The sequence below is a fragment of the Entelurus aequoreus genome, linkage group LG03 (assembly GCF_033978785.1).
Source record: "Entelurus aequoreus isolate RoL-2023_Sb linkage group LG03, RoL_Eaeq_v1.1, whole genome shotgun sequence".
Classification (NCBI taxonomy): domain Eukaryota; kingdom Metazoa; phylum Chordata; class Actinopteri; order Syngnathiformes; family Syngnathidae; genus Entelurus; species Entelurus aequoreus.
The window spans coordinates 10,475,128-10,487,332 of NC_084733.1; the positions used below are offsets into that span (position 1 = coordinate 10,475,128).

The following is a 12,205-nucleotide window of genomic DNA, read 5'->3' on the forward strand; positions in this document are numbered from 1 at the left end:
TCCTGCCATTTCCTTTTACTTGGACACACACATCTATACCTTTGGCCATTAAAAAATAGTCATTTCCAGGAGTTATCTCACCTTCTGACTTACTAATGGTTTCTAATGTTGTAATGTGTAGAATAAATATTACATTTCAACATTTCTGTCAACGACGATTTGCCTGCGACACATAGTGATTTTGATAGTAGGCTATTATGGCTAATATAGACATTAACATCATGTGTTACAAGACTTATATACAGCTTTTAATTTTTTGCGGCTCCAGACGGATTTGTTTTTTGTATTTTTGGTCCAATATGGCTCTTTCAACGTTTTGGGCTGCCGACCCCTGCTTTAAATTATCGATGATTTGTCTCCTTTCCTGTTTGCACGAACAATATAAAAACGAGGCAGTGCATCATCCTCACAAGACAATAAACAAATCGTCCTTCTAAAGACACAAATATTCAAGAATTGTGTTAATACATAAACATAAAGTGAGTAAACACGTGAGAGTAAGAAGTAAACAAACCTGTACTGAGTAAGACAAGTTGATGTTGTTTTGTTGAAGAAAGTTCCTCCTCGTACTCTGCTTTCATTCCTTCGCACATTTTCACACCATCACGACACTTTACACTCACATTTGATCTTTATAATAACCCCCGAGTCTCTTTGTTAGCAGCTAGCAAGCTAAGCTAACTAGCGCTAAGCTAGCACGTACGTAACGTATCCAAACACAAACTACCATGAACGATGTTTAACTCCATCAAAGGACATAAGTGTACACATTCGAACAGATTAAGAACGCGGGACTCTAAAGACTACAATAACGTCTTCTTCATCAAACGCCATTTTGACTTACCCTCGTCCTGTTTTATTCGCGCGCTGTTGTCAGATCTCGCGAGAAAGCCCAAAACGCCCTGCAGCACTGCGCATGCGCTGTTCTTAAAGCGACAGTACGACATATCTGGGGGACATCGCTACACATTTCATAACGTTTTTTTTTGGTCGGCAAAACAGTTTTTGATTAACCTGGTTACTGACACACATTTAATTATATGATAGCGCTGGTCTTATGATCACTTTTATCCGTCACAGAGCGCCTCCAAAGCTGAACTACATGAACTCCGCCACATGGTGGCGCCATTCGTCGAATAGCCGCTTTTGAAACATTAAGAAACTTATTTGGGTCTAAAAATAAAAACAAAACAAAAAAGATGCACCAGATGCAAGGTTTTACTTCCAAAGTTCCGTGCATCAATCAATCAATCAATCAATGTTTACATATATAGCCCTAAATCACAAGTGTCTCAAAGGGCTGCACAAGCCACAACGACATCCTCGGCAAGAAAAAATCAACCCAATGGGATGACAATGAGAAACCTTAGAAGGGACCGCAGATGTACTCTATAAAGTAAATATATAATATATAAATATACATATAAAAAGTAAATACATATTTAATCTATTAGGCTACAACTTCAAGGAAACGCTGCTCCATGCACAGCTAACATATCAGAAAATGAATAACTGGTGAATGACAAGAAGTCCAATAAAAGGTTGTTTATTTATTCATATACATCTCTATTCCTCCTGAGGAGGTGGAGGCGGGACTCGTCTCCTCGTTGCCCGATCCCCCGCCAGGTTGAACCACCTGATGGCGTGTTTGGTGACCTCAGCGTCCGTGGCTGACCTTGTCAACACATTTTTACTCACAGCACCTGTAATCAAACAAGATTACAAGACAGATACGTTTATGTTTATGGTATGTAGCATCCAAAGCCAAGTATGCTTACACAATACAAAATATGTGATAGGTATTAAGGAGATTACATTTGAAAAAGAAACATGACTTAAAGTTACTGGAGGTGGTTAAAATAAGGTGCGTAAACTATGAATTTGTGATCAGGGTATAGGTGTGCAAGACGTCCAAAATGTTCAAACAATATCGTTATTTGGTTCCTTGATCAGAGTACTTGTTTGGCTCTGTTCGATGATGGCGGCGGGGGGCATAAATAAATATCCATAACCCAACTTTGGGAGGTTGACATTGTTTTCTTATTATATTTGTACTATCATTCTATGTTTGTATTCGTGTAGGCCAGGGGTGTCCAAAGTGCGGCCCGGGGGCCATTTGCGGCCTGCAGGTCATTTTTTAACGGCCCCAGGGCCCATTTTTAAAAAAATACGATTGAAATAAATAAAAAACATTAAAAGTGGTATTTAAAGAGCAAACAGGTGAAATGTAACAAGAAAATGTAGCAATGTTTACTCTAATCACACAAAGCTGCCATGCAGGCTGTTTCTTTCTTTAAAAAATAATAATGAATCAAAATCAATGTCATTGTGAATTATTGACCTATTCAAGGCTTGAGAAGTTTACCTTCGCAATCAGCTGGTCTTGGTTGTGCTTCATTTGTTCCAGCAGGCTAAGGATGTGGATTACCTCAGGCGCTGTTGACAAACAGCAGTATAAAATTAACATGTTTCCGTGTTTATCCTCATCACTCATAATCCTGACATTAGCTATTGACCTTAGTTAATGACAAAAGTTATTGACAAAGTTTGAAGAAAGTATGTGATTGCTGGTGAATTTGAATTTTTTTCCAAAATTTGTGGCACAGAATGATCATCCGGTATTTGTCAGTTACTGCTCAGCAGAGCAGGAAATGTTGTCGGCCATTCTTCCCCCTCGCCATGTTGGCCTGTAGGCCAGGCTGGATCCAGGCTCCTCTGTCTGCCACATGTTGAGGGCTGCTGGTGCGGGAGGGGGGGGGGGGGGGGGGGATCAGCTGTCTGACCGTACAATTTTCAGAGGCGGAGCTGTATCCTCTAGGCGGAGCCAAAACGAATGTGACAGTAACGCAGGTTGGGCGACTTGAAGGTGGATCCGTGTAGGAGTCTTCTGCTGTGTGGGTAGTGTGAGAGTCCAGTCCATAGTGGATCTAACATAATATTGAGAGTCCAGTCCATAGTGGATCTAACATAATAGTGAGAGTCCATTCTATAGTGGATCTAACATAATATTGAGAGTCCAGTCCATAGTGGATCTAACATAATAGTGAGAGTCCATTCTATAGTGGATCTAACATAATAGTGAGAGTCCAGTCTATAGTGGATCTAACATAATAGTGTGGGAGTCCAGTCCATAGTGGATCTAACATAATATTGAGAGTCCAGTCCATAGTGGATCTAACATAATAGTGAGAGTCCAGTCTATAGTGGATCTAACATAATAGTGTGGGAGTCCAGTCCATAGTGGATCTGACATAATAGTGAGAGTCCAGTCCATAGTGGATCTAACATAATAGTGTGAGAGTCCAGTCCATAGTGGATCTAGTTAATAGTGTGAGAGTCTAGTCCAGGGGTCACCAACGCGGTGCCCGCGGGCACCAGGTCGCCCGTAAGGACCAGATGAGTCGCCCGCGGGCCTGTTCTAAAAAATAAAAATAAAAAATAAAAAAATTTTAAAAAAAAATATATATATATATATATATATTTTTTTTTAAATTAAATCTACATAGAAAAAACACAAGATACACTTTCAATCAGTGCATCAACCCAAACAACCTCCCCCATGCACACTCATCCACACCCACTCACACAAAAGGGGTTATTTCTTTCTGCTACCAATATTCTGGTTCCCACAACATAGACAACACATCTGCAAGGGACACAGTCCCTGAAGCACACATGATTGTATAGGCTGCTGGTCCACTAACATTTTCATTAATTACTATTTTTTATGTAATTATTTTTATATTTTTTTACTTTCTTTTTTATCCAAGAAAATGTTTTTTATTTATTTATCTTATTTTATTTTATTTTTTAAAAAGGACCTTATCTTCAACAGACCAGGTTGTCAATGAAATTAGGTTTGTTTAAAGGGTTTTTTAAACCAGGCCCAGTCCAGATAATGTCCAAGTCGGACTCAGCAACACACACCTTCATTCATGTACACAGAAAAAAATGAGGGAACACAACAGATTGCATATAATTTATAAACAAAATTACATTTTCAAAATAAGCATTTATGTACAGTCCAGATTATGTCCAGGTCACTCAAATTGGGGAACACAACAGCAGATAGCATATAATCTATAAACATAATTATACTTTCAAAATAAGCCTTTGAGGACTTCTCATCTTTTTTTAATGTTTTTTTGCATCATTATCGTTTTCAACCATGTAACTTTCTAAAATTAAAAAATACTGAATAAATGTTTTAAAGAAAGTAATACTAAGTGAATATCTGTTTTTGGCCTTAAAAATAAACCTTTTACCGAGTTCTATAATTAAATTGACTAAATCATGATTGTCAATGAACTCTGCTAAAATAACAGAAACCACATTAAGCTTCATAAACAAACCAATCCTTAAACACATTTTTTCAACTTCCACCCAAAACGAAGACACAATATGACAATACCAAAACAAATGCAGGGTGGATTCACACTCCTGACAACAAAATCGGCAATCATCTGACTCTGTCATATTCCATAATTTTAACATTTTCCCTGTGGGTAAGAAGTTATAAATAATTTTAATTTGAAAATAACGATTTTGCACATCGATAGTGGTTTTATAGATTAGTTTGAATATGGCATCCCATGGCAACGGGCATTCAAAAAAGTCCTCCCTTTTTCCATATGTGTTGTATGGGGCAGCCTTCAAAGATTTCTTTATTAAATAAAAATTATATATTTTTCTATTTATTTTAGTTCATTTTTGCCAACTAGAATTTCTTATTAGAGGTTTACAAACTAATAATTTAGTAGTTCCATAATTAATTATTTGTTTCCATCTTTTCCCAATTACTCCAGTTAGTTGATTAAATGAAAAGCTTGAGCAAGCATCACCATACATAGCTCTAAATTCATCATACTTCATAATTTTACCATTCTCATTGATAATATCATTGACAAAAATGATTCCTCTTTCAAACACATTTTTCCAAAAGAAAGGCTTTCCATCTAATACAATATTAGAGTTAATCCATATTATCTGCTGCAAAATATCGTCTCTTTTTTATGGCACATAAAATTGAAAACACCACCATGAGTGGATTGTTTCCTTTATGAACCCCGCCATGTTTCCCAGCAGACTCTCTACATAAGGAAAATGGGAGGGGATCACTTGTAAAAAAGATACCATTTCTTTTGATACAGTACATGTTTTTTGTCCAACAGGACATTTTTGTACCACTCAGTGTTTAAATACATCTTTGGAACAATTGATGCTTTTAAAGACAGACACATAGCTTCAAGGTTGAGAAGTTTCAGGCCCCCATATTCATATCCATTATACAAGACCTTTCATTTAATCTTTTCTGGTTTGCCGTTCCAGACAAAATCGAAGACCCTCCGCTCATAAATCTTAAAAAAGTTTTGTGATGGAGCTGGTAATGACAAAACCAAATAAATAAATTGAGGAATAATTAACGAGTTGACAATAGATATTTTACCATACAAGGTTAAGGATTTCCCTTTCCATAATTTTATCCAGCTTTCTTAGTCGATTATCATAATTTACTGAGCCTAGATCTTCCAGATTCTCTGGGACAACAACACCAAGTATGTTAACTGGTCCATCAGTCCACAAAACAGGCACTTTGCATTCCATTCGAAAGGATGTTCCCTTTAGATTTCCGATCCTTAACATTTTACATTTATCATAACTAAGCTCAAGACCAGATTGCTGTGAAAATATGTCCAAAAGATTAAGAAGGTTCCGCAAACAATGAGGAAAAATCTTATCTTTGTGAATCGGCCTTTTCTGACATGAACTTCATCAAGAACAAACACAGAACACACCTCACTGATGCACATCTGCAAGACTCACTCAGAGTTGCAGTGTCAAGTTACACACCAGAGTACAACACACTAGTTAACAAAATGCAATGCCAGGCTTCCCACTAACTGACAAAGAAACAGATAACAGATTTGGTGTCCAGTTCAAAGTGTGACATGATTTAAAAATTTGAGAGTTTACTTTTGTATTTTACATGAGTTATTATTTGTACAAACATGGTGCAAAGTAATTCATGATTTGTTAAAAAATGTTAGTGGCTAGCTAGTTAAAATGGGATATTGTGATTTCACAAGACTGTCTTAGAAGTTATCATTTGAAAATGTTCAATTTGAAAAATGTGCACTTAGATAAAATATAAAAATAAAGTGTTGCATATTGATATTTATCTGTTTCTATATATATTTATTGTGAGAAATCATTAAGATGATCAGTGTTTCCACAAAGATAAATATCATTCATTATTAATAATAACATAGAGTTAAAGGTAAATTGAACAAATTGGCTATTTCTGGCAATTTATTTAAGTGTGTATCAAACTGGTAGCCCTTCGCATTTATCAGTACCCAAGACGTAGCTCTTGGTTTCAAAAAGGTTGGTGACCCCTGAAATATGGTTTGATTTCTTTCTTCAAATGAGTTGACTTTCCAGTCTGGTCAAAGTCCTCTGGTTTAAAAATGTCAGCTGAAGACGACTGAACAATCTTTGGCTTTTAATATCTGCTCCTGAGTGCTGCTTCTCACACATGACTTATGACACATACCAATATGGTACAAAAGGTTAAATAATTAATTTCCTTTCATACAATTCATATATCACAAGATCAAGATGAATATGAAACCAAGTTTGTTGAATACAAATGAAATAAGGTCTAACTTTATTTTCACTAATTCATATTTGGACTTCTTGTCCTTTCGCATTATGATTTGAAATATAACAGTGATGCCTCTTGGTTAAGAGTCACAATAGTATGTATTTATTCTGCTTTACATTATTTCATTCCTAAATATTGCTCAGCAGCTTCCACCACCGCCTACATCATCATTCTTTATTTCTTGTCCCAACAATATTTCTTTCATCAGCGCCAATGTTGTTTAGTGCATTTCTGTCTTGTAACTTTGCACTTGTTTAGCATGTTTTTGGACTGCACGTCACACCTGTGCAGCACTATGCTCCCCACCCCACTTAAAACACGTTAGCTTACCATCTTTAGCACATTTACCATAAGTATGTTTGTCAGGTTCAAACACTGATGACATCTATTAAACAAGAGAAGAAGCAAGGAATTAAACAGAGACAGAATTACATTTGGCTCAATTGAAGAGAACGCAATCACCTGGACCCTTGTACAGTGTTCCAACATACTCTGATGAAAGATTGTACGCCTCCTCTTTTATTTGGACTTTCCCTGATTACATGGCAACAGCTGTTTCTAAGGGAGGGGGGTCGTAAACAGCCATTGCCTTTGGTTACAGAACAGTTCAAAGAAAAGGTCGCCTGGAATGGAGTCTGGTCCTGCTTCCTCTCCGCTTTGTAGTTCTCTGGTCAAGACAAAATCTTTCAGTGGATTACAATACATCAAAGAAACAGAACACCTTCATGTTGCTTCCCATCCTACACAGTGGAGTTTTACAAGCCTTCTGCTTGGTAAGATCAAAGACAGCTTTTGTCTGCTCGCCGGGAACTCATGGCCACACAACGTTTACAATACAATTATTCTGACAATGTTCTCCTCCACACTTCGCACATCTTTGTTTCCATTGACATGGTTGTATTGTGTGTCCACTTCTTTCAGATCTAAAAGGAACCGTAGTGTTTGAGGGATGGATTCCCTCACTTTGTCATTCATACATCACATTCACTAACACCAGTCAAATAAACTGTCACTTTTCCCTCCTCTTAAAGTCTCAAGTCTTTCAGCATCTATTATTTTCACATCTTTACTCTTTTTTTTCCCATTTCATCCATCTCTTCTCTCACGATCTGCCAATGAAAGCTTCAATCAATCAAAAACATTTCTAGATTTGAAATGAATCCTCTGAATACTGCTGCTGTTTGATATCGGTATTAGTTTATTTTGAACATGCATGTAGTGTAGCTACAGTGTATACGTCACATATTCACAATTTCACATTACAATATGTCCACAAAAGGAGTAGGAAGAGTTAATAATAATACATGTACTTGAATGGACACAAAATACAAAACAAAGAAAATGTGATCTATAAATGGTGGAAGCATATTGACATGATTGTGTCACATATGTTACAAATGGTGATGTTGTTAGAACGTCAGCGTTATGACAGTTTATTTCAAATCCTGCAGCTTCATTTGCTGTTCTCACCAGCACACTGTTTCTTACCCAGGTTCTTTCTCTCCTGTGTGTGTTCTCAAGTGTCTTACAAGCGGTTGTTGTTCAGTAAACCCTTTGTTGCACCTTGAACAGAAATATGTTTTTTTTCCAGAGTGTATTCTCATGTGTCTTGTCAGATGGGGACATTGTGCAAAACCTCTACCACACACTGAACAGATAAAGGGTTTTTCACCAGTATGCGTTCTTGTGTGTAATGCCAAGTCTCCCTTTCGGCTGTATCTTTTATTGCAAATTGAGCACATGAATGGTTTATCTCCAGTGTGTATTTTCATGTGTACCAGAAAGTTTGATTGAATAGTGAAACTTTTGTTACACTTTGAACAGGTATAAGGTTTTTCACCAGTGTGTATTCTTGTGTGTATTTTCAAAGTTTGCTTCTCACAGAATCTTTTGCCGCAAACGGAACAAGAAAAAGGTTTTTCTCCAGTGTGTTTTCTCATGTGTCTTTGAAAATGTTGCTTTTCTGGAAAACCGTCAAGGCAAATTGAACAGAAAAAGCGTTTTGTGTGTACTCTTGTGTGCCTTTTCAGATGCCAACCGTATTGAAACGTTTTGTCACAGTAAGAGCACTTCAATGGTTTTTCCCCGTTGTGTATTCTCATGTGCAGTGCAAGGTCGGCTTGTTCAGAAAAGCTTCTGCTGCATTTTAAACAGGCGAAAGGATCTTCAGCAGTGTGTATTTCCGTGTGTCTTTCCAATTTTGTCTTGTCAGAAAATCTTTTATCGCAAACTGAGCAAGCGAATGGTTTTTCTCCAGTGTGTATTCTCATGTGTTTTACGAGCGTTGACCGTACCGAAAAGCTTTTTTTGCAGTTTGAACAGGAAAACGGTTTTTCTCCGGTGTGTGTTCTCATGTGTCTTATCAAATCACATTTTGCTGTAAAACCTTTACCACAGATTGAACAGGGGAAATCTTTTTCCTCACTGTGTGTGCTCATGTGTCTTTTCAAATTACCTTTTGCTGCAAAACTTTTACTACAGATTGAACAGGAAAAATCCTTTTCCCCACTGTGTATTTTCATGTGTGTTTTCAGATAAGCGTTATTTTTAAAACTTTTACCACAGATTGAACAGGAAATGTGTTTTTCTCCAGTGTGTGTTCTCATGTGTATTTTCAAATCTCTTTGTGTAAAACCTTTACTACAGATTGAACAGGGAAAATCTATTTCCCCACTGTGTATTTTCATGTGTCTTTTCATTTTATGTTGGCGGTTAAAAGTTTTGTCACAGTGAGAGCATTGAAAGTGTGTGTGGTCAGTGTCACATGTCTTAATATCACCTTTGGACTCTTCATCATCACCTTTGAACTCGTCTTCACTCTTCACAGTGACACCAGTCAATGGCATCTTGGGGACATCAACTTTCTCCAGTTCTTCAATATACTTTTCCTCTTGACTGATGCTATGTTCCTCCCCTTCTTCTTTAATGTGCGGGTCTTGAGGCGCCACCTCTTCCTCTTTGATGTGGGGGGGCTGTGGCTCCTCCTGCTTCATCCTGGAGGTCCACTCCTGCTGCTCAGGCAGATGTTCTTCACAGACATCTGCAGGGCACAAAAAGACAAACAAGTTGACTTTATATGCTTATTTGTGTTTCATTGTATCCACTTAATCATATCCAATTGTATTGACATTCCGCAAAGTATGTGGAAATACTGTCTAAACGTCAGCAAATGACACAAATTCAGTCAGCAATTTTAAATATTCCGCTTCAAATGTTTTGGCAATTTCCGTAGATTCGGGGTCGGATGACATCACGAGAGTAACGCTTCTGCACTCTGACCTTATCAGATCAGTCATACTGGAAATAATTACGTAAGAAAAGAACACATATGTTGGGCTTTTCTTATGCATTCCAAATGGTAAATACACACCTGACAATTGAGTCAACAGATCTAGGGTCCTCTTGCATGTACAAAACCAGTGAAGTGGTCACGTTGTGTAAATGGTAAATAAAAAGAGAATACAATGATTTGCAAATCCTTTTCCACTTATATTCAATTGAATAGACTGCAAAGACATTATATTTAATGTTCAAACTGGAAAACTTAGTTTTTCGCAAATATTAGCTCATTTGGAATTTGATGCCTGCAACATGTTTCAAAAAAGCTGGCACAAGTGGCAAAAAAGACTGAGAAAGTTGAAAAGTTCCATGAAATGCTCAGTCATTCACAAACAAGGATGGGGCGAGGGTCACCACTTTGTCAACAAATGCGTGAGCAACTTGTCCAACAGTTTAAGAACAACATTTCTCAAAAGCAATTGCAAGGAATTTAGAGATTTCACCATCTACGGTCCGTAATATCATCAAAGGGTTCAGAGAATCTGGAGAAATCACTGCATGTAAGCGATGATATGACGGACCAGGCGGTACTGCATCAAAAAGCAACATCAGGGTGTAATGGATATCACCACACGGGCTCAGGAACACTTCAGAAAAACCACTGTCAGTAACTACAGTTTGTCGCTATATTTGTAAGTGCAAGTTAAAACTGTACTATGCAAAGCGAAAGCCATTTATCAACAACACCCAGAAACGCCGCCGGCTTCGCTGGGCTCGAGCTCATCTAAGCTGGACTAATGCAAAGTGGAAAAGTGTTCTGTGGTCTGACGAGTCCACATTTCAAAATTGTTTTTGGAAACTGTGGACGTCGTGTCCTCCGGAACAAAGAGGAAAATAACCATCCCGATGGTTATAGGCGCAAACTTCAAAAGCCAGCATGTGTGATGGTATGGAGGTGTATTAGTGCCCAAGGCATGGGTAACTTACACATCTGTGAAGGCGCCATTAATGCTGAAAGGTACATACAGGTTTTGGAGTAACATATGTTGCCATCCAAGCAACGTTATCATGGACGCCCCTGCTTATTTCAGCAAGACAATGCCAAGCCACGTGTTACAACAGCGTGGCTTCATAGTAAAAGAGTGCGGGTACTAGACTGGCCTGCCTGTAGTCCAGACCTGTCTCCCATTGAAAATGTGTGGCGCATTATGAAGCCTAAAGTACGACAACAAAGACCCCGGACTGTTGAACAACTTAAGCTGTACATCAAGCAAGAATGGGAAATAATTCCACCTGAAAAGCTTCAAAAATGTGTCTCCTCAGTTCCCAAACGTTGAGTGTTGTTAAAAGGAAAGGCCATGTAACACAGTGGTAAAAATGCCCCTGTGCCAACTTTTTTGCAATGTGTTGCTGCCATTAAAGGCCTACTGAAAGCCACTACTACGCAGTCTGATAGTTTATATATCAATGATGAAATCTTAACATTGCAACACATGCCAATACGGCCGGGTTAACTTATAAAGTGCCATTTTAAATTTCCCGGGAAACTTCCGGCTGAAAACGTCTATGTATGATGACGTATGCGCGTGACGTCAATGGTTGAAGCGGAAGTATTGGTACACCATTGTATCCAATACAAACAGCTCTGTTTTCATCGCAAAATTCCACAGTATTCTGGACATCTGTGTTGGTGAATCTTTTGCAATTTGTTTAATGAACAATGAAGACTGCAAAGAAGAAAGCTGTAGGTGGGATCAGTGTATTAGCGGCTGGCTGCAGCAACACAACCACGAGGACTTTGAGTTGGATAGCAGACGCGCTATCCGACGCGAGCCGCAGACCGCATCGATGATCGGGTGAAGTCCTTTGTCGCGCCGTCGATTGCTGGAACGCAGGTAGCACGGGTGTTGACGGGCAGATGAGGGCTGGCGTAGGTGGAGAGCTAATGTTTTTAGCATAGCTCTGTCGAGGTCCCGTAGCTAAGTTAGCTTCAATGGCGTCGTTAGCAACAGCATTGTTAAGCTTCGCCAGGCTGGAAAGCATTAACCGTGTAGTTACATGTCCATGGTTTAATAGTATTGTTGATTTTCTATCTATCCTTCCAGTCAGGGGCTTATTTATTTTGTTTCTATCTGCATTTAAGCACGATGCTATCACATTAGCTCCGTAGCTAAAGTGCTTCGCCGATGTATTGTCGCCGAGATAAAAGTCACTGTGAATGTCCATTTCGCGTTCTCGACTCTCATTTTCAAGAGGATATAG

At 38.3% G+C, this 12,205-nt stretch overlaps 2 protein-coding genes across 6 annotated transcripts in view; one reads left to right on the forward strand and one right to left on the reverse strand.

Moving 5' to 3' along the window:
• Window positions 1-12,205, forward strand: part of LOC133646114 (gastrula zinc finger protein XlCGF28.1-like) — a 201,653-nt gene that overhangs the window by 37,943 nt on the left and 151,505 nt on the right. The window lies entirely within an intron of this gene.
• LOC133646115 (gastrula zinc finger protein XlCGF57.1-like) overlaps window positions 1-12,205 on the reverse strand; it is a 37,538-nt gene that overhangs the window by 17,876 nt on the left and 7,457 nt on the right. The window contains exon 1 of one of the 4 annotated variants that reach the window (XM_062041151.1): window positions 515-838. The exons of 1 other annotated variant lie outside the window; for it this stretch is intronic. In XM_062041151.1, coding sequence (XP_061897135.1) covers window positions 515-593 — 79 coding nt within the window. In that variant the 5' untranslated portion in view covers window positions 594-838. Of the gene's footprint in view, window positions 1-514; window positions 839-7,845; window positions 9,705-12,205 lie in introns of those variants that run through there. 2 more of the 4 variants (XM_062041149.1, XM_062041148.1) reach the window with 2 other exon arrangements.